This window comes from Vulpes lagopus, chromosome 13 (assembly GCF_018345385.1).
Source record: "Vulpes lagopus strain Blue_001 chromosome 13, ASM1834538v1, whole genome shotgun sequence".
Classification (NCBI taxonomy): Eukaryota; Metazoa; Chordata; class Mammalia; order Carnivora; family Canidae; genus Vulpes; species Vulpes lagopus.
In genome coordinates, this window is record NC_054836.1 from 56,774,297 (window position 1) to 56,797,482 (window position 23,186).

The following is a 23,186-nucleotide window of genomic DNA, read 5'->3' on the forward strand; positions in this document are numbered from 1 at the left end:
GTGGTCGGCCGCGCTCCTTCCGGTTCCGGCGCGCGCAGGCCCCGGCGCGGTCAGTCTCGCGATAGCTGGTGGGCGGGAGGCGCGACCGGGGCCTGGCGGGCCTTTCCCGCTGCGGCGGTCGCCCGGGTGGCTGTGCGGCGCGGCGGCCGGAGCATCATGACGTCCGCCCTGGAGAACTACATCAACCGTATCCTCGGGGCCCGGCTGCCGCGGGCGGGGACGGGGGCGGGGGCGGGGCGCTCGGGCCTGGGCGCGCGGCGCCTTCTCTAGTTACCTGAACCCCCCCCCCCCCCCGCCAACAGCCGTGATGCGCTCGGGCCCCGGGGCCGCGGGAGCCTGCGCTCGGCGGGGGGGGGGGGGGCTGCGGCGCGAGCACGCCCGATGCGCCCGGATGCGCCTGGGGGGGGCCCGTGCGGCGCTGCCCGCGGTTTGGGTTTTGCTTCCGGAGGCGGCGGGGCGGCCGCGGGCGGCGGGCGGCGGTCCCCGGGGCGAGGGCGAGGGCGGGGCCGGCCCCGTCTTCCCGCCGCCCCCGGGTCTGGGCCCCGCAGCCCCCCGCAGCCCCCCGGCCGGCGGCTGCCCGGTGTTGGTCTCCGTGCTCCGAGCGCGCTTTCCTTGACTCGGCTTCCCAGGAACCGTGGCAGTGATCACTTCCGATGGGAGGATGATCGTGGTAAGTCCCGAGGCGCTCTGTGTCCCCGCACGCTCTCGGGTCGTACGTCCGCAGGGCGGGCTTCTGACCGCGGGGTCTCCGCCGCGGCTCTGTTCCCATCCAGCCCGCAGACCGGTGCCCGCCCGCCGACCCGCGCTTTCCACCCAGAAACGTGGGCTGCGAGGCACCTGCTGCACCTGCGCGGCTTCCAGGAGCCAATCGGTGCAGCTGCGCGGCCCCCAGGAGCCAATCAATGCACCTGCGAGGCCTCCAGGAGCCCAATGCACCTGCGTGGCCGCCAGGAGCCTGTTGCACCTGCACGGCCTTCAGGAGCCGAGGCATCTGCGCGGCCTCCAGGACCCTGCTGCACCTGCACGGCCTCCAGGAGCCGAGGCATCTGTGCGGCCTCCAGGAGCCCAATGCACCTGCACGGCCTTCAGGAGCCGAGGCATCTGTGTGGCCTCCAGGAGCCCAATGTACCTGCACGGCCTCCAGGAGCCGAGGCATCTGTGCGGCCTCCAGGAGCCCAATGCACCTGCACGGCCTTCAGGAGCCGAGGCATCTGCGCGGCCTCCAGGAGCCCAATGCACCTGCACGGCCTTCAGGAGCCGAGGCATCTGTGCGGCCTCCAGGAGCCCAATGCACCTGCACGGCCTTCAGGAGCCGAGGCATCTGTGCGGCCTCCAGGAGCCCAATGCACCTGCACGGCCTTCAGGAGCCGAGGCATCTGCACGGCCTCCAGGAGCCCAATGCACCTGCACGGCCTCCAGGAGCCCAATGCACCTCCATGGCCTTCAGGAGCCGAGGCATCTGTGTGGCCTCCAGGAGCCCAATGCACCTGCACGGCCTCCAGGAGCCGAGGCACCTGCACGGCCTCCGGGAGCCGGGATGAATTGGAGATCCTACCCTCACCGCTGTTCCGGCATCTGCCCGTGTTTCATGCTCCTCTTCCCCTCCTATTGTCTTGTTTCCTTCCCCATCCAGGCTGACATTCACTACAGGAATCATAGGGATTTTTTTTTTTTTTTTTTTTTTGAGATTTTGAGTCTGCCTCTTAGAAACTTCCTTATGATTTCGATACGACGTGTATACAGCAAAGGACGGTTAAGGCTTGTATGGTGTTAATGCACTTTCAGTATCTGCAGGTTGTATGACCTGTTTTCTGCAGGACAAATTATGATCCGCTTTTTTAAAAGATTTTATTTATTTACTCATGATAGTCACAGAGAGAGATAGAGAGAGAGGCAGGCTCCATGCAGGGAGCCCGACGTGGGACTCAATCCCGGCACCCCGGGATCATGCCCTGGGCTGAAGGCGGCGCTAAACCGCTGAGCCACCCGGGCTGCCCTCAAAAAAGTTAAAGCTGTTAAATTTTCTCTGTTTTCTAACTGCATCTAATTCATATGTTTTAATCTCTTTCCTTTTCTGCAGGTTTTTTTTTTAATCCTTGTGATTTTTATCAGTGGGTCCATGACTATTATTAAAGTGTTAGCCTTCACCATTTATTAAATAAGTCATGGGGCAGCCCGGGTGGCTCAGCGGTTTAGTGCCCCCTTTGGCCCAGGGCCTGATCCTGGAGATCCCGGATCGAGTCCCACGTCGGGCTCCCTGCATGGAGCCTGCTTCTCCCTCTGCCTGTGTCTCTGCCTCTCCCTCTCTCTCTCTCTGTGTTTCTCATGAATAAATAAATAAAATCTTTTAAAAAAATAAATATAAGTCATGTACCAGGCACTTTACAGGTATTAATATCTATGATACAACTCTGTAAAGAATTATCCTTGAATTCGAGGTTAGGAACCAGGTTCAGAAAAAGTGAGTCCCTTTCCTAGAGCCACCTGGATAATAACTGGCAGGACCAAACTGGGATTTAAATCCAGCTTGACTCCAAGGCTGAGGCTAGTTGCCTTGCTCCCTTCTTAATCAAGAGAACGGTCTTTTCCTTTAAGGCACCTTAGTGGGTTTTGTCAAATAAGGACAGTTTGAAACTTTTTTTTATCTCATCTTAACGCTTCAAGGCATCTATTATACTAATAAATATTTGCAAATAGAAATAGTTTTTTACTTGGTGGAAATCTCAAATTTTCCTATTTTTAACAGAATAGATTATAACTTTGAGAATTACTTTAATTTTATAGAAAGAAAAATATTTTATTTATTTATTTATTTATTATTTTTTTTTTTTAATTTTCATTTATTTATGATAGTCACAGAGAGATAGAGGGAGAGGCAGGCTCCATGCACCGGGAGCCTGACGTGGGATTCGATCCCGGGTCTCCAGGATCGCGCCCTGGGCCAAAGGCAGGCGCCAAACCGCTGCGCCACCCAGGGATCCCAGAAAAATATTTTAAAAGAGCATTTTGAGTACCAAAGTTCAGTAGTCCTGTATGTTATTGACACATGGCTTACAAGTAAAATGACATTAAGAGGCTGCGACCAGGTGTGTTAACTACATTGACTTATCGTATTGACTTTACATATTTTGATTTTCAAAACATGAAACGTTTAATAAGTGAGCTTGAGAGAATTAACCAACCAAAACTAACACGGTTGATATTTCTTTAGAAACTTGAAGAGAATCTGAGCTACTGTGTTGTGCTAGACCCGTACCTTCCTTTATTCAGAACAAAGATCTCCCATAAAATTTCCTCTGAATATTTCCTTCAAGTTCTGGTTCTAATAATTACAATCCTATTTGTATCTACCTTACTGGATTTGGGGAAAATTAAGTAAGTAAATACATGGTTTCTGTGTTGAGAGTAGGCTGCGGGGAGTCCTGAGTAGAACCAGGAATATTGGCTAGAAGGCTACTGCAAAAATGCCAGCGAGGGATGATGTTGGGTTGGACTTGATTCTGGGTAGTAGGACCAAGGGAGAAATGGTCATGTTGCGAGGCTCATAGAGCGCTGGCCGCTAGTAAGTCCTCATTAGGTGTGAGCTGTTACTACCAGTTGAAGTCTGAAAGTTTGCATATACTTAACGGGACTGATGTGAATTTCTGAAGAACGATGAAATAATGTTTGTTTGTTCATAGGAGTAAAATGTGGTTCAGTGGTCTGGCCCTGAAGCTAGCCTTTTCTGGCTTTGCTACTTTATACTCCTGAAATCTTGAGAGATTATGTAACCTCTGTGGGCCTTAATTTTTCTCCTCTGAAGTGAGAGTAACTAGTATGTGCCTCAAAGGATGAAAATTTGAGATAATGTGTGCGGTGCATTTAATAGCACGGGGCCTAGTGCTAGTGTGCAGCGTGAAGGGATACTGTTACGTTGCTATGGCTGGTATGTAGGCCTCCCACCTTCACATATTTACATGGTTTTCCTTAAATCTCATCTGTTTTAGTCTTTGTCTGAAATTAGCTCCTGGACTATGTGGACTTTAATGCTCCTTCCTTACACTGGGACATAGGTGTCCTTTGTAACTGAACAATTCTATCCACTGGTCAGATGTGTGGTGGGCTTTTTTTTCCCCATCTTAAAAAACCAAGAGGTAAGTTTTGTGTCCCTGGATACTGTTGGTTATAAAGAGGTATTCTATTTTACGGTGGATTTATATTTAAAAGCAGTACTTCTAAAATAATAAATTAATTAAAAATACAAATATTCTGTTGGTACAGCTGGCCACTACAAAATTTTTATGTCCTTGAATTTACACACTGAGGTAAACCAGAATGTTTGTCTTTTTCTCCTGAATGTTTTTACAGGGAACACTGAAAGGGTTTGACCAGACCATTAATTTGATTTTGGATGAAAGCCATGAACGAGTGTTCAGCTCTTCACAGGGAGTAGAACAAGTGGTGCTAGGGTTATACATCGTAAGAGGTGACAATGTGTAAGTAAAATATGTCTTTTTTTTTTTTTTTTTTTAAGGCAGGTTAAATATATTAGAGGTGTATACTGTTTGCTATATGGAAAAGAGGTTTTTATCTACTTAGAGGCTTCTTAAAATGTTCTTCCAAAATACCCCCTGATTTTAGAGGAACGTAAAGACACTTCTAGGGTCCAAGGCTAGGGTTTGAGGATGCCTTCAAAATCTCTTGTGTGAACAATTCTAAATAATTCATGTTCAGTGCATTGAATTTATAAATATTTATCCATTATTAAGTTCTTTGTGTAATTGGAACACTTAAGATGCCCTATGTTTATGGTGTAGCCTCAGTGAACATGACATACCAATTATGGCAGTTTGAGAAGATACACTTTAGTGGTAGCAATTTAAGAGAAGTCTGCAACAGCAGAGAGTACTACTGTCCATTAGAACTCGTGGTGATGATGGAAATGTCTATCTGCGTTGTCCACTCTGGTAAGGTACTAGCCACATGTGGCTATTGAGTACTAAGCTGGTATGACTAAGAAATTAAATTTTATTTAATTTAATTACCTTTAATAGTCTCATGTGGCTAGTGTAGTTGGACTAGAAGCTTGTTGAATCGATTTTCTAGGGAGCATAGAATTAAAACATGGCTGGAAGGAAGCAAAAGATATATTACACATCTCGTATTATTATTTAAGATTTTATTTATTTATTCACCAGAGACACAGGCAGAGGGAGAGGCAGGCTCCATGCAGGGAGCCCGATGTGGGACTCCATCCCGGGTCTCCAGGATCACACCCTGGGCCGAAGGCGGCGCTAAACCGCTGAGCCACCAGGGCTGCCCATCTTGTATTATTTTGGAAGACAAATAGGATATAGAAAATGAGAGAATATTTTATTCATTTAAGTTATTTATCTTTTTTTTGAGAATTCTTTTTTTAAAGATTTTATTTATCTACCCATGAGAGACACACACACACACACACACACACACACAGAGAGAGAGAGAGGCAGAGACACAGGCAGAGGGAGAAGCAGGCTCCATGCTGGGAGCCTGACATGGGACTTGATCCCAGGACTCCAGGATCAGATCCTGGGCTGAAGGCGGCGCTAAACCGCTGAGCCACCCAGGCTGCCCTTAAATTATTTATCTTAAAATCACCTTTAGATGGATAAATTATTTGATGATTAATCAAAAAATCGGGGGTTTATAAAAGAGGTGAATTTTAGGTGTTAAAAAGTGAGCTGTAAAAAAAAAAAACAAAAACACACAAGAAAGGCAAAGCATTTAATGGGGACCAGGTCCCCTGACCAGAATAATAATGATTATATTAGGGCTCTGCCTAATAATTGATTTTTTAAAAATATTTATTTAAGAGAGCTTGAGAGCACACAGAGAGGGAGAAGCAGACTCCCCGCTGAGCAGGGAGCGGATGCGGGGCTCCATCCCAGGCCTCTGGGATCATGACCTGGCCGAAGGCAGGTGCTTAACTGAGTCACACAGGCACCCCCACACACCCCACACACTAATTGATTTTAAGAAGCCTTCTCCTACTTTGATTTAAAAAAAAAAAGAAGAAGAAACCTTTCTGTTTTGAACTTCAATTTAAAAAATTGTAAACTTTGTTATGAATTCAGTGGTGTGCTGGAGCCAGCTTGACTGGCTCAAGGAAGCTGATTGTTATATTTTCAGGAATTTTGCAAGCCAATTGATTGATGCTTGTTGGTGTAGCTTGAAATTGACCATAGTGGGAGTATTTGCACTACAGATAGGAGTAAACACTGCAGAGCTGCCTCCCCGTTTTCCTTTGGAGAGCTAGTTTTAAAACGTGTACCAGACCTTACTGTCTTCCATAAGGATTTTAAATGATACTAAATTTTTTAAGGTGGAATTGAGATCTTTGATGGGTGTTTTATATTAAGAAAAGATCATATATTTTCCCAGAGCTTAGTACTTCTATTAGAGAGCTGAAGGCTTTATATAGTGTAAAGCAAAATTGGGCAAATTCTCTATCACAAGTTTTCATCTATAGAGCCAAACTAATTTAAACAACCACTTTCTTATGGAATAATGTTTCATGATGGTCTGGATATGACCATGACTATCCAGCTGGAGAGCCATGGCTTGGTACCTAGCATAGTCTTCATGAGGTTAATGTTACGGTAGTGTTGAATCAAGGAAAGATTTGCTGGCTTTAAACCTAGCCAGTCACATCGAAAAACCATCTGTTAGGGCACCTGAGGACTCATTGCTATTATTTTCTTGTACTTTTTGGTGTTGGATTTAAATTGAATGAACTGAGAAATCCTAGAAGGGAAACTAATGGATGTTATATATAAATACTGATGGATTTGGTTCATGGAAGTGACTAAGTTACTCAAATAGTGGACACTTCATGTTCGTATCTAATACTGCTTTTGTTTGTGTGGTTTTTTGTTTTTGTTTTTGTTTTTTTTTGCTTTTGTGATCAACCCCAACACAGTAGTAACACAGTTCCTGGATTGAGATGAAATTACAGGATTGGAAGCTGTGGGGTTATCTATCTGATATGTGTCTTTTTCCTTTAGAGACTCCTGATAGAATCACACTGTATGCAATCTGTCCTTTACATCGGCTCTTACAGTGTTGCCTTCGAATTACTTCTTGAAGTAATTTGTGACTTAAATCACATTCACTGCTTTATAAAAGTGATGATATTTGCTTTCGCCTTAAGTAGTTTTTACTGTGTCCTTTCAGTTTTATTTAGAAATGCATTTTTTTAACTGATGTTTTTTTTCTCCTTAAATAACTACAGTGCAGTCATTGGAGAAATTGATGAAGAGACAGATTCTGCGCTTGATTTGGGGAATATTCGAGCAGAACCTCTAAACTCAGTAGCACACTGAGGAAGAATTAGATACATTGGACATCTGTAAATCTTTGTATAGAAACTGATTATTCTGAGGATGATGTATGGAATTTTTATGAATGTAATTTTGGACTTTTGACTTCATATTGATTCATTGTAATATGATATGTAAATTAAAATATTTCTACATTTCCTTGAAAAACATTTTTTTCCCCTAAATCCTAGGTTTGGTAGCTTGGTTTTATTTTTCTCTTAAATAGTATGAAAATCTCTACTCTTTACTTTGAAAACTTTTAGAAAAAAATTTCATATTTTAATATTTATGGAAAACTAGTTAAAAAGAGAAATTTGTGTGCTATGTAAGTCAAGCATTCAAATACCGTCAATAGTGCAGAATACATGTGTTTTCAGATTTTTAAGAGATAGTCTTAAGGAAGGTAAGTCTTGTAATTTGAACCATCCCCATTAGTCACACTGCCCTGGTGGTTGGTTGCTGTCTAGCACCTTAGGAATGTAAGTACAAATGTGTTTGGTTGAGAAAAGGAAAAATGCTAACAAACTTGAATATTATCTGAAAAAATGGATTCCATGTAGTCTTAAAAGCCATCTTAGCTTTTAATCTCAAAAATTGGGGAATTTCTAGTATTAAAGGAGTTTGTTGTTGTTGTTTATAAATATGAGTAAATAAACCTTGTTTTTATTGAGGCAGTGCCTGCTGTTATTGTCAGCAACTTCACATGACCCCTTAGTTCCATAAACCTGTTACCAAAGAAATAAACATGGTTTCCTAGAGCAGTAATCAAGAAGAATAGGTTCATTACTTGAGTGAATCAATTAAGTGGCTAATGTCCCTCATCTACAAGTAGGCTGTTTTCTAAAACTCCTTGTACAGTTGTTTGGACTTTTTAAAGAATCCATAGAAACCATGGTAAAAATAATGTTGAGATATCCAGACTAGTCCTCAGAAATTCTCATCAACTCACTGGGGGCCAAAGTGTGTAACTTTGTGGTGAGTAGAAAATAGAAGGATATTTTGCAATCTTGTAATTCAAGCAAAATTTAAATAGTTTTTTCTTTTTTTCTTTATGAAAGTGTTTGGCAATAGGGGTTGGCAGGCTTTTTTGTAAAAAATGCAGATAGTATATATTTTAAGCTTTGAGGGCCATATGGTCTCTGTCACAGCTACTCAACTCTGTTGTTCTGCTATGAAAACAAGCATAGATAATACATAAATGAATGGTTGTGGCGGTGTTCCAATAAACTCCATTTATAGTAACAGGTGGCAGGCTGGATTTGGCCTGTAGGCCATAGTTGGCTGACCTTTGGCCTAAAAGTAATACAAGCTCAATAAGAAAAGATGAGGGCTAATTTGTATGGAATTTGAAAAAGGCTTCTGGAGTAGACCCTTTCAGAGTTTAGAGGTAGATTTCATTCATATTTTTAAATTTTTAAAACTCTATTAGATATGATAGTTTTTTTGGTTCACAAATAAAACATTTTCCAGAGGAAAATACCTTCATAGAAATAAGACTTGTAAGGAGAGAACTGTTGAGAGAATTTTCTTCACTGGTCACCAGGCACCCTCTCCTAGCATAACCTGGTTAACGTTCTGATGTTCAGGCCTGCCCCAGGATGAGACGAAGTTTAGTTACTGTTGGAGACCATAAATATTTGGGTTCTGTAGTATAAGGTCTTATAATCAGTAATAAAATGAAAATAATGCAAAGTGAGTAAAGCAAACAGGCAATTTAATCAGGGACTATAAACCAAGTGTATTTAAGTAAATAATGGTATTTTAAATGGGTGAACTATTTCCGAAAATCAAATAGGGAATACTGGTCATTCATTTGCTAAGTGAAATGTTTTCAAATACTAATGAAGTCCAACTCAGATATTTTGCCAACATACTTGATAGAACACATGAACCAGTAGACAAACTACTCCCCCAACCACACGTGGTAATGAGTTTCTAATATGATGTAGCCTCTGAAATCTTATGATGCGTTTACCTGACTGATGTCAGGAAAATCATTCCCCAAATATGAATTGGATGTTTTTATCATTAATGGTTGCTAAGGGGAAAGTGAATGAAAACACACCGAATGGTATACGTAGTTCTTTATTCCTGGGTTCACAGGGTAGGCTTTTTGTGTTTGTAACCAATTCAAATTGGATTTCTTTTTTCATGAGCATTAAAAAGGAACAACTATGAGTGGTAACTTGACTAACAGGCAGTGTCAGGCTTTTTAGGTTCTTTAATGAGACTTAACTCTGTAATCACTTTTTATTTATAAAGAGCTTCAAATCAATTTTAACCTGTAATTACCTCCATGTTCTGTGATTCAGGCACTGTCTAAGCCTAGCTTAATAATGAATCAAAGAAATTTTTCTTGGCAAGATATTTTCACTAAACTTTTTTGTAAAGGGCAATTAACTGCAAAAAGGACTTCGATTGTTTCTTTTAAATAGAAAACATTTCTAGAGAGGTGAAAGCATTGCTTTTAGGCTAAAGCACTCTGCTAAGTCAAGTGGCCTTATGTGCTGATGGTTTTGGCTTAAATATTACAAATCTTGATGCCAGAAGAATAAGATACCTAAAGATAAACTTTATTAATATTTGCTTATGTTTTTTAAAAAAAATTTTTATTACTGCTTCCTCAGGTTTAAAAAAAATTTTTTTTTTAAGTTTTTATTTATTCATGAGAGAGACAGGCAGAGGGAGAAGCAGGCTCCGTGCAGAAGCCCGATGTGGGACTCGATCCCAGGACTCCAGGATCACACCCTGGGCCGAAGGCAGATGCTAAACCGCTGAGCCACCCAGGGATCCCCATAATTTGCTTCACTTAAGTATCCAGCTTAACACCTTTATAAAATCATTCAGAATTTTTAACCTAATACGAGATAGGATAAAAACTTTAGTATTTAATGTAAATCTAGACTGTGTCCATGTGTTTCTCAGACATGCAACATAGGAGTCCCCATGTGGATGAGAAAGGATACGGTACCTTCCTGTGAACCTACTTGGGTAGTAGCCGGAATTCTAAAGCAATCCTTAACCGCAATATAGTGTGTTCGGGGGCTTCACCTTCAAAAGTTAGCAGGTAGCATTTATTGATTGAGTGATACCGTGTGCCAAGCATGATGCTCGATGCTTTCAACAGTGACCATTTTACGTGGGAAATTGAGGCTCAGCAGGGTTAGTGCCTTAATGAGAGGTCACACAAGTAACAGGGCTCTAATCAGACCAAGTCTTTGTATTTTTATAAACTGCGTATCAGAAAGTATAGTGTCAAATTCCTGCTGTCAAATATCTATTAGAAGTCTGAGTGAAAGAAATATTTACATGATCCAAGGCAGTTTGCAAAGCTGTGTTGCGGGTCGTTATCATCATTACCTGAGCTGCTTTAGACATTCTTGGGCCCTCTCTCGCTGATGTGGTTCAGTAGACCTGGAATGGGGCACAAAGGAATACGTAGCAAATAGCTAAGTAAGGAAATTGGTACAATTATTAAAAGACCGATCATATGGCTGGATGACTCCTACCTATGTTTCAGAATCCTTACCTTCAAGACATGAATACAACATGTGTTTTAGATGTTGTGACAAATGAAATTAGACAACATTTAAAAATTTTGAGATGATTTATGGGATTTCACAGTAAATAGTTCTAGGTATTCTAAGGCCGAAGTGGAAAATTTGCAGATGTGGGTCTTGCCACTTTCATTTTTCAGAGTGCCTCTGGCTACCGTACATCTCTGTAAAAGACCTGGATGGAGCATGTCCATTATGAGGATTAAGGTTAAGTGGAAGATAATGTGTTAGAGGTATACGTTATTTAACAAACATACAGTATGATTACATTTGTCTTCTAGCAATCCTATACTCTTGATTTAAGGGGTTTAAAAATGAGAACAGGTATTTCACTTGTGAACTATGATCTCTCCATTCTGAATTTACATGTTCTAGATCTCATTTTATAAATTTACTTTCACTCACTTTTATATTTTATTTTACGAATTTGGAGCTTTTTTTTTTTTTTTCCTTTTAGCTTGAGCTGTTATTCTTAGCTTTTAAGTCATTGGCAAATTTAGTAAAAAAAATTTGTTTACATGTAAGACTGAAAAAACCAAAGTTGACAAGGCAAGGTTGATGCTGATCCATTAAATAGCATAGAATTCCCATTCAACCAGCAACAGATTTGCTTAGTTACAAGATCCATGGTCCTTTTTCTCCATCTTGTCTGCAGGGATTATTTGTGTGAAATTTGGTCAGATGTTTTGCTGTGATCTTTATTCCTCGTTTAGCAGGGAAATTACGTGACGTGGGCATATTCTTCATGAATCAATGCTGCCTCCTAGTGATCACTGCTTCCTTTTCTGTTTCCACAAAAGAAAAAAGTATATTTTGGAATTTTGTCAGAGACGTTCGTAAAGCCATTAAGGTCTACTAGGTACCACGCTTGCAACTGTGGATATTCCAGGGAACGACAGTAACAGGTTGTCCTTGTGAGGCATGTATCTGTCCTTAGCACCTCAACCAAATCATCTTGACTCAAAGGTTTACTGTCCAAGCTCATGAGTTATTTTGTCAATTTCCTTAAGTACTCAGGGATGTAACTTCTAGGGCTTGGATTCATTTAAAGGACTAGAACTGCTTTTTAAGTGGATATAATTCGCATTAATCATTTTCCCAACCTTTTTCCTGTTTTAAGATTGCAGAGTCTGTGTAGGTTGTGTAACACTAAGGATAAAGGCAAAAGAGGAATTCACCAGCAGTTTTCTCTCATTAGGTAACAGAATACCATCCGCTGCCCACTGGCGTTATCTGGTGAATAGAGAGTTGAGAACTATTCTGTGAGACACCGTTCAGATCCTAGGTATAGCATTAAACAATTTTAAACATCTTTATTGATTTTTTGTTATAACCTTTTATTTCCATCCTTTTTGTACACGTTTCTTTTTTCAAACATCCTTTTATCTTATAGATGTATTACTTGTCAAAAGTGGCACAGGTCAAGTATTGCTAACACTAGGATCCAAATCCCACCCTATTATTTCTACCCTAGTGTTCTTTCAACTAAAGCTTCTCTCTTCTCATTAGGGTGATTTTCAATTGTACTGTAAACCTCTGGTTTTTGTTTTCCCTATATACTGGCTTTATAAATATCAAATACTGGGTGGCTCAGTGGTTGAGCATCTGCCTGTGGCTCAGGGCATGATCCCGGGGTCCCGGGATAGAGTCCTGAGTCGGGCTCCCTGCATGGATTCTGCTTCTCCCTCTGCCTGTGTCTCTGCCACTCTCTGTGTCTTTCATAAATAAACAAAATCTTAAAAAAAAAAAAAAAAGTGTTTAGATCTTTCAACCTGATTTGGGTAACTTTACCGTAGTTATGTAGAAAAGGACCAGAGAAACTAAAGTAGGAGGTATAATTTTTAGGAATTTTTAAATTAGAGTCTGGCAAGGCCAGTGCAGCATAGCGATGAAGGGAATCAGACTCAGCTTGTAGTTTTAGCAAATGAATCTTTCCATGTCTGCGATGCTCCAACAAAAATGGGAGACAACCCTCAGTGAGTTGTTAGGAAGATTAAGATAAACACTTAGAACACTGGAGTAATGTGTCAATGTTAATAATAGCTAACATATATTCAAATACTGAATGAAAGACTCCACGTTATCTGTTGTTACCTAGGAAAAATCCTCAAAAGTAACTAAGAGCATTCCTTGATAAAACCCTTTGATGGAAAAATATTAGTAAAATGTCTACAGAGCTTGTAAGTTTATTGGAAATGAGTATCTTTCCCTTGTGCAAAAGGTGATGTGAAGTTTTGATTACCACTTTTTTTTAAGTGCCAGAGGTAGGGAGAGTACAGAGAAAAGCAAAGTCAGTGATTAGAAGTCCTAAAAGGATTAGATCTCTTCAGTGTGAAAAGATCAATGAGAAATGAAAATATTCTAGAAGTCTGAAATTGAGAATGAATAAGAACTTGCATGTTTTATTCTGTATATTAAAAATAAGTATTAAGAGTGGAAGGATAGTTTAGGGCAAATAAAATTCTACATTAAAGAATGAATAATAAATCTAAGCAATTTATCAATAATACTTCATTTTCTGAGAATTTACTATATGAGAACCTTCACTGAGAGATGACATGACATGACCCATAAAGTGACATTTGAAGGCGATATTATAAATGTGCCCAGTGTATGGCAGAGTTTGCCAATGCTTCTACGTGCAGAGATGTTAGGGAGCACGGAGGAGAATTCAAAGAAACGGATTTGTGCTGGGTCCTTAAGGAGAGTAAGGCTTTGCCCAAATGGTTGAGGAGGCTTTCCACGTTGGTAGACAACAAAGGCAAGAATGAGCAAGATGTGTAAGAATTCCTTGAGTAGTAGACTGATTTATCTATACGCTAAAGGCCTTGACCTTGTATCTTCTGGGGGATAACCTCTGAGCCTTTGGAATATCCTTCCCGATAAGAGAGCTTTTGTATGCCTGAAGCCCTGGGCCATGCCTGTTTAGTTTCTGTTTAGTTTCTGAGGGTTGGAGTTGCAGTAAGGAAGGCTAGTCCTGTGGGAGCTACACACCCATCTACATATCTATTCATTGTTTACAGAGCCCTGATAAAAACCCTCGAGCACTAAGACTTGAGTGAACTCTGGTTGGCAAGACTTGGCATGTGTCATCAAATATCACTGGGAAAATTAGGTGCTCTCTGTGCAGCTCCACTGGGAGAGGACTAGTGGAAGAGTATACCTGGGTTTTTTTTTTTTTTCTGGGATTTCACCCTAAATATCTTTTTCCTTGCTGATTTTAATCCGAGAAAAGGGAAAACAATCTAATAATCTGTAGTCTTGAGACTACAGCTGAGATCTGCCCTCAAACCCTTGATGGGTGAAAACAAACTTGGGTTACTACATTAACTATCAAACATATTAGAGCAAATAAACTCTAGGCCTAATCAGGCTTCTCAGAAAAAGAAAAATATTAAACCAAAGGAAACACAGTTAAATCTCATTTCTTGAAGATCCAAGATCTTAACTGCATCCCTTATCTTGATACTGTGGGTACAAAGGTACCAGGGGGTGGGGGTGGGGGGCAGAGATTGGGTTGGAGTCTGGCAAAACTGGAGTTGAATTATAGTTCAGCACAGAGTAGCTACGGAATCATGGGTCAATTAACCAAGCCCTCTAAATCAATTTTGTAATTAATAAAATGATAGCATGCCAACTTTGCAGAGCTAATATGATGTTAAACAGAGAACACGTGTTAAGCACATAATGTCCTATCTAGCCCAGAATAAAACACCGAATAAATGTCTATTCCATTTCTCTTCTTTCCCCTATTTAAGAGGTAATAAGTGAATCTATAAAAATCTATAAAAATCCTACCTGCTAATGAGCCTTCTTTAGAACTCTCATCCATAACTAAGAAGTAAAAATGAATTTGAATCAGCAATAGAAAAAATATGCAATAATATTATGAGTACAATACTCTTATGCTTCACTGCAAAGTATCCCTAAGGAACACAACTGGAGAATATTCCAGAGTAAGTATTAATTATACTCGTGGTAGGCAAGTGATGCATTACGATCTTCCTCACCATCACAAATCATATGCAAGGGGGGATATGATTTATCAAAATATGATACAAGTGAGTTACAATGCTGGCCTACCCCAATAAAATCAACAGAAATAGCATCATGAGCAGAATTGGTATTACAGCTAGAGAATAACAGATTTGAATAGCACGATTTCTCTAGACCTCTTCCATTAGGGGCAGTAAGGAGACAGCATACCTACTTAGCTGGTTCTTCAGTTCAAGGAGGGAATGTCGGTAGAGACTGTTCAGTTCAGCAGGAGGAACCCATCATAAGGTCTAGAGGCACTGATTTGCCACATTAAAAAACAGGTAAGAGACAATGATCCTTGCAAAAACGTTCCAGTGGCCCAGGGAGATGAGTACAAAAGAGACAAGTGTATTTGCTCCCTCTTCTCAGAGAGATGGCAATAAACTCATTTAGTCCTAGGCATTTTATGTACCCTGTGAGGAGAGTCCTGCAAACATGGGCTATTCCTTGGAAGAATACATGGAAAAGTCCAATGCTAAGAACTTACCTACTCTAGACTACGTGGAGGTTCTACTCAGTAAGTTTAAGATCAACAATTTGGGGGCACCTGGATGGCTCAGTCGGTTAAGTCAACTCTTCACCTCAGCTCAGGCAGGTCTTGATTTCAGAGTCATGAGTTGAGCCCCACACTGGGTTCCATGCTGGACGTGGAGCCTTCTTTAAAAAAAATAGATGATAGATAGATAGATAGATAGATAGATAGATAGATAGATAGATAGATAGATAGACCAGCCATTGAGCAGGTTAGGTGGAACTTTTCCAGAGTGGAACCTGCCAGATATGTAAATAACAATTTCATCAACACAGCCAAGCTGCCAGAGGGTGACATTAGGTGTCCCTGTCTCTACTGGGAGGATTCTTGTTCATACCATGTAAGCCAAAACAGTGTCATTTAAAACAAAGTACTTTTCATGACAGAGAAACTAGTAGAAAGCAAGCCATATGGTGTGGGACAGGCTGTTTTCAGATCATCCCTCAAGAAGATCCCTTCTGCATGTATATTTTCCCCATAAAGAGATGGTCATGGAAGAGTCTGTGATTCTAGTTTTTTAAGATGACCTCTTGAGATTCTGTCCTTTAGTGCTGGAGACTTAACTATTGCATAACAGGATGGTCCAAAGAGTTAGTGTTGTGCGATGTCATTTTCTTACAATAGGCCCTACACCAAAGGACAAGAAAGACCTTTTCCATTAACTTGGCATTTTCATTTTTTACCCATTCAGGCGGTCAGCTGCATGACTTAGCATCTGAGAAAATTGAATATAAAGATCAAAGTAAGACAATATAGGTATTACTCTCAAAAGCATATGGAAACACACAAAGCCAGTAATTTTTAATGTATATTGAGGTAGGAAAAATACTTTTCGTTCCCCAATATTAGAGACATACTACCACACCTTTAGGACAATTATTTGTTGAGTAAGTGAATGAAGGAAAACAATGTTTTCCCTAGAAAAGATTCTCAAAAAACTATAGAAATTAATTCTGCTCTATAGTGACTACCTGGAAGATTAGAACTACATCTGTTTCATGTTTGACCTTCTGACATAGCTTATAGATTCATAGAACACCTACCAATTTAGACTAAACTAGGATGGCTTCATACAGTTGTTTAGGTCTGCACTGAACAAGTCACCACACCTAAGGGTACAATTTTCATTGCAGTAATTTTGTTCCTCTGACATATTTTTGTACTTCTGTTAAAACTTCAAGTTAAGTCCAGAGATGGGATGTTTTGTCTATTTATTCTACAAATACAAATCTAACTACAGGTAATAAAATATCTTTTTCTAACAACATTAATGAATGTTGTGAACTAAATGTTCATGCCCCTCCCCCAAAATTGACAGGTTGAGGCCCTAATTCCAATGTGATGGCATTTGGAGGTAGGGCCTTTAGGAGGTAATCAAGTCACAGAAACCCTCATGAATGGGAATAGTGAGTGGCCCCATAAGAGACCAGAGATCTAGCTAGTAGCTCATTCAGCCATCTGAGGACACAGAAACCAAACCAAGAAGAGGGCTCTCCTCAAGAACCAGACCATGCTAGCACCCTAATTTCAGACTTTCAGACTCCAGAATTGTGGGAGATAAATGTTTATTGTTTAAGCCACCTCATCTATAGTAATTTGTTATAGCAACCCGAATGGATTAAGATTAAATGGATTAAGACAATTAGCCAACAAATGGAAGACAAATATTTTGTTCTAATGAAAACAACTCATTCTCTCCAACTTATGAAAGAGAAAGGTTAAAAGATTGTTAATGTAACAATATACAAAAGAACTTGTGATTCTCAGTATGGAATTGCTTTTCCAACCTAAGGTAAATTAAAAATGTAACCTGACAGTGCTCGCTTTGGCAGCACATATACTAAAATTGGAATGATGTGGAGAGATTAGCTTTGCCCCATCTTTGCATGTGCAAAGATGACATGCAAATTCGTGAAGTGAAGCATTTCATATATATATACACACATCCTCATATCCTGACATTTTGTTATTGAAGTTCATATTGCTTTGTGTTTGTTTACAGTTTCAGTTTAAATAGACAGATGCTTTTATTATGAATAAGGTGATATCATTTATTATAAGAATTTGTTTTAAAAATAACAAACCCATTTTATAACAAATCCACTGTGTGTAATTACATAGAAACAAATAAAACTTAATTATTTTCTAATTTATACAAAGACACCATGTGGATTTAATGAACTTCTGAAACTAAATTTCTCTTCGGACGTTGTTATTTCAGAATCTCACAATGAACATCTTACATAATCATAAATTGTAGAATTTTAAGCAAATGAAATTTACATATTGATTTTTAAATAGCTCTTTTATTATGAAAACTTTTATAATCTTACTTTCTAGATCTTTGGCAGAACCAACAAGAGAAAGGCCACTATCAGAAGGTTTACTGATAGCTATGTTTGAAATAAATATTTGGGTCTTCTTTATTATTTTTTTCTGGGATATCACATGGGATATTTTCACATAGGAAAAAATGTCATAAATAGCATTGCTATTTTAAACCTGATATAATGTACCAACCATAATACATAACACTCATATTTCTCATAACAGGACAGAAGCTCATAACTATTAATAATAAGTATATAAAATTGGCATATAATTTCTATAGACTTCAAGTTTCTGAGCTACACTAGCTTTATATTAGCATTTAAGTGAAAAATTGTCATCAAGTAGTCCTGAATTGAGGGCAGTACATTTCATTAAATTAACCAGGGTGACATGATATGGTGCAAAGATCCTGAAGTCCTGAAGATTAGTCTACGTATATAGCTATTTTTTTCTTGGTCAAGTATTTTCTCTTCGGCTTTTGTAAGATGTGACTTTTGCCTGACCTTCCTAACTCCCAAGTGTTGTCGTAGGGATTTAATGACATAACATATACAAATATTTTTGTGAGATTTTCACAAGGTTTTAAATCCTAATATTACTTATTAGATGGCTTATTGCTTTGTCATTTCTCAAATTGCACTCCACTAGTACATTGCTTGTAACTAGAATTACATATATTGTAAGTCATTAGATAATAGATTTGTGATTGCATATAAGAAACTTTAGGGTCTCTGTTAACAGTGGCCATCATGCTAATGGAAGACAGCTAACAGAGGTCAAGACTGATGTGGAAAACTATTCCCACTCTGTCCATTCACATTCCAAACCAGGTGATCTTTGGGAGAATAATGCTCAGTCCCCAGGTTGATCCTCCCAATTGTTCGGGAAGGTGGAAACCACCTTTTATTCTTGGATTGTGATACATGTGTGGGTTTGAATGAACCTTCCCTAAGAGATTTAGGTCCTCTAGATTCAGAGAAACCTGTTGAACCTCGAAAATTTTGACAGCCTCTCCTGAAACAAGTACAGAATCAAGAAGCCAAATGGGGTTTTTTAATACTTATCAAACTCAGAACTTGAGTAGCTGATCTTAGTAGTGGGGACCTAAGGGAAGTAGTAATCCCCCACTGCCCTGGAGGAAGATGACACAGGAATTTTCAGTCTGACACAGACAGCTACAAAGGACTTAGGTCTTAGGAGGCCATCTAGGAGCAAAGAAAGAGACTGATACCTTTTTGCAATACTATCTGAATCTGATCACTTCAGCTGGGCCCTATTAGCAACTCCTTGGATTTGCACCCTAAGTGTTGTAATTCCCTCATCCTAGTCGCAGCCCTGATTTCTTAGCAAGAAGAACAAAGGTGTCCAAAGGGAATCTAGCGTGAAGGTCTGGGTGATGATCTGAGCTCCACATAAAGTTCTGACTGAAATAAATGAATGCTTTGGAAACAATACCTGAACACTTCGTTGTACACTAAAAGAACCATACTCTAAGAGTCCAGGCATGGTTCACTACTAAAGATCGGGGCCAGCACTTACGGACAATTGAGCTTTCCCTAGTAATTTGGATTTTCATCATGATTCAATACTGATTCTCATATATATTTGGATGTGTTTCTAAGCTTCCTATTCTATTCCATTCATTTGTCCATCTACTCTGTGCTGTCATTAAAAAAAAATTAGTGGAAATGTATAGATCTCTTCATCTTTTTTCAAAGTTTTTCTTAATATCATCATAAAAGTCTACCAGAATAGCATCAAGAATACTTCTAATTTTTTAAATCTTGATACTTTGATTTGGTCTACAGGAAATTGCTAAAATACTAAGAGAAAAGTTTACACATTTTAGATAAATAAGTCTTGGTTTGACAACATGGAGCGCCTCTCCACTCCAAGGGTTTTTCTTAGATGCCTTAGGAAAGCATATAGTTTATACCTATCTATCTACCTACCTAAAGTATGTTGATGAAAACAATAAAGAGATCAGCACCTATTAGAACCAAACCCAGAACACTGACAAGATCAAACGCAGGTGAGGATGTGGAGCAAAAGAAATTCTCATTTATTGCCAATGGGAAGGCAGAGCAGCATAGCCACTCCGGAAGACAGTTTATCAGCTTCTTGCAAAACTAAACATACTCTTACCATATAACCCGGTAATCACACTCCTTGGTATTTATGTAAAGGAGTTGAATACTTATGTCCATGAAAAATCTTGCACATGAACATTTATAGCAGCTTTATCCATAATTGCCAAAACTTGGGAGCAACCAAGATGTCCTTCAGTAGGTAAATGGATACTGTGGTACGTCCACACAGACTATTGTTCAGTGCTAAAAAGAAATGCGTATTAACCGTGAAAAGACATGGAAGAAGCTGAAATGCACATTACTAAGTGAAAGAAGCCAATGTGAAAAGGCTACATACTATATGATTCCAGCTAGATGTCATTCTGGCAAAGGCAAAACTGTGGAAACAGTAAAAAGAGGTTGTCAAGGACTGGAGGGAGGGTGGAAGGAATAGGAGAACACAGATGGTTTTCATGGCAATGGAACTCATCTGTAGGATACTGTAGTGGTGGATGCATTTCCTTATATATTCATCCAAACCTATAGTAAATACAATTCTGAGGATAAGAAGCATCTGAATAGGGACACCTGGGTGGCTCAGCGGTTGAGCGCCTGCTCAGGTCGTGATCTCAGGGTTCCTGATCTCAGGGTCCTGGGATCAAGTCCTGTATCGGGTCCCTACAGGGAGCCCCTTCTCCCTCTGCCTGTGTCTCTGCCTCTCTCTCTGTGTCTCTCATGAGTAAATTTAAAATAAAAAATAAATGACACTGACAGGATTTAAAGAAATTTCTCCTCATACAGCCTTAAAGAATTGTTAACATCATCAACCTGCTACTTTTGTACCTAGCTTAATTACATGCAAAATGGTTTCACATTAAGGACTTCCATTTTAAATTTTATTATTCAAAATAAATCTTATTCATATGACTCTACTTAATGTGTTTCTCTCTTCCCCCTCTTATAAAATATAATGAGATGGTCAAATAAGAAAGTGGTTTTGGTCATTTATGGTTTCTGGTCTTTCGTTTTTTTCATAGAGTCATCTTTTTTTTTTCAGTCAACTTTTGATTCAAGTGGATCTCAAAACACTAGAAGACGCTGGGGGAAACATTGGCGGTGTATTTTATGAAACATACTTTCGTATGTTGTGAACTAGTAATCTCAGTCGTAGAACTCTGTATCCAAAGGACGTTAATTCCAAAGAAGAAAACATGGATAGCAAAACAAGCTTTTCAGTCTTTAATAGTGGGGAGAAAATGAGGAAAAAAATGTAAGACCTCACAGTAAGGGAATGTCTGAGTAAATTAGAGTGTCATATAGCCAATCAATACGATTTATATCAAAGAGACATGATTCCAAGGATGCTGCAGTAGTATAAATGTGGCATAAAGGAGAAAAGATCTGCCTCATGAGAACAATCTTGGGAAGCGATTAGCATATCATCTTTATATTACATTAAAGGAGCCAAGGCTATAGTTAAGAAGCTTGAGCATTCTTCTGCTTCTAAGTGGCTAGGTAGGAATTTGAGTCTGCTATGTATTTTCCACTCTGCTACTTAAAACATCAGTGGAAATCCTAAATATATACAAGAGGTACAGAAGTTGGCAAATTTTTCTCTTATAATGATTATACAGGGCAGAAAAAATTATTTTGAAATCTTAATAATAACTTGTTGATCAAGTACTAACATTTTGTCAAGACTTAGAAGTCAGGAGATAAAGAAATTGATACTAGAATATTTGTGAAAAAGTGAATACACAAATGGACAGTAGCCAGATCATATATGAAAAAAGAACTCTGACCCATAATCTCTGCAATCAGCCCAGAATTCAGTGAGTGAAGGTTTTAACCAAAACCTTGTCAATGACTGCCAATTTCCCAATATTTCCATTCCTCCCTTCTTCTATTTCCAACTCAGCACAAGCCAGAGAAAGGCAAATATGCTCCTCAATTTAATCGCATAAGATGCAACACTTCTAATTAACCAATCTCTAGCTTCCCCTGCCAACTATCCGCAGACTTCAAGGATGAAGTCTTCCATCTTTTTGAATATTAGAGCTTTTCCACTTTCCTGCTTTCCTTGGGAGTCTCTGTCAAATGTAAGTGATAATGGCTGACTCCCTTGCAACAATCTCTGAACTGCTTCTATTTATCCCCATTTGGATTATCTTTATTTCCACAAGTTTCTTAGATCACTCAACAAGATTTATTTACATCACCTACCACTACAGATCCCAATTTCAACTGGGTACAAATCCCACAGAGACAACCCCCTTTGCTTTCAGGGGCTTATTGAGTCCTTGCTAACAGAGAAAGTTATGATGGTCTGAACTCTGCTCTCTTCATGTTGAGTTTCTGGGCAATTTATTCTCTACTTGGTAATAAACTCAATGAATTTTTTTAGTTTCTCAGTATAAAAATTTTTTTAGTTTCTCAGTATAAAAAAAGGTTTTTTTTTTTTACACTTTATTTATGTTTAATGATTTACAGAGAATATTTAATAAGCAGAACTCACCATTTGCAATATTGTACATTCAATTATAATATAACCCCTGCTACAAAAGCTATCTGTGTTGACCCAAGATAAAAACTGTCTCTAGTTTAAATACATTAGAAATTAAAATATATATATATTAGAAAGTGGTCTTTAAGTGCTGAAAATCTAGAAGAATTCTCCAACATCTGCTCTCTTATCTCGACATTTGCTTCGAGCTTTTGTTCGAGCTTTGAAGGCTGCAGAGTTATACAGGTGCCTTTCAAAACAAGAGATCTTCATTGTTTTAAGTGTTGCAGCATCAAGCATCATGGGGGGGGGGGGGTGGGCAACCTCAAATACATTACGAAGGAATTCATTGGACTGCAAATGCTACTGCATCCCTGATCCAAGAACTTCCTTAAAGGTGTCTTAGGTGTGTTTTTTGACCCAGCAATCAATATACATTCGTTCAGGACCAAATTTAACAGTTTCTGTTGGAAAATCCCGTTCCTCCACTGCCCTCAGGATGTCTCTGAACACTGACCACTGCTTTCTCTTGTCCACTTTGGCACGGTGCTTATTTCCATCTGTAGCCAAAGCCCTAAGCATCTGAGTCAAAGATTCCATGTCTTCATAAAAAAAGTCACTCTCCATCCCTCTGGCCAATTCAAACATAAGTGCCAAAGATTCACCAGCAGCTATTCTCATGTTGACATCATCGGAAGAGAGGAGGCTTGGAAGTTTATGGAAATGCATCTCGAGCTTTTTCTTCACTTCATTGATTGGGCATATGGTCAATAATAATGTCCACACAAGAAGCGAGCTGAACTCTGCTCTCTTCAT

The 23,186-nt window shown here is 39.6% G+C and overlaps 1 protein-coding gene and 1 pseudogene across 1 annotated transcript; one reads left to right on the forward strand and one right to left on the reverse strand.

The window, feature by feature from the left end:
* The first annotated feature begins 34 nt into the window (after positions 1-34).
* Positions 35-8,011, forward strand: LSM8 (LSM8 homolog, U6 small nuclear RNA associated). Its single transcript, XM_041727867.1, has 4 exons — positions 35-187; positions 630-670; positions 4,348-4,475; positions 7,253-8,011. The coding sequence occupies exons 1-4, from the start codon at positions 157-159 to the stop codon at positions 7,341-7,343; spliced, it is 291 nt and encodes a 96-aa protein (XP_041583801.1). The 5' UTR covers positions 35-156; the 3' UTR covers positions 7,344-8,011.
* A 14,449-nt stretch (positions 8,012-22,460) lies between these two features.
* LOC121474584 lies at positions 22,461-23,186 on the reverse strand (annotated as a pseudogene).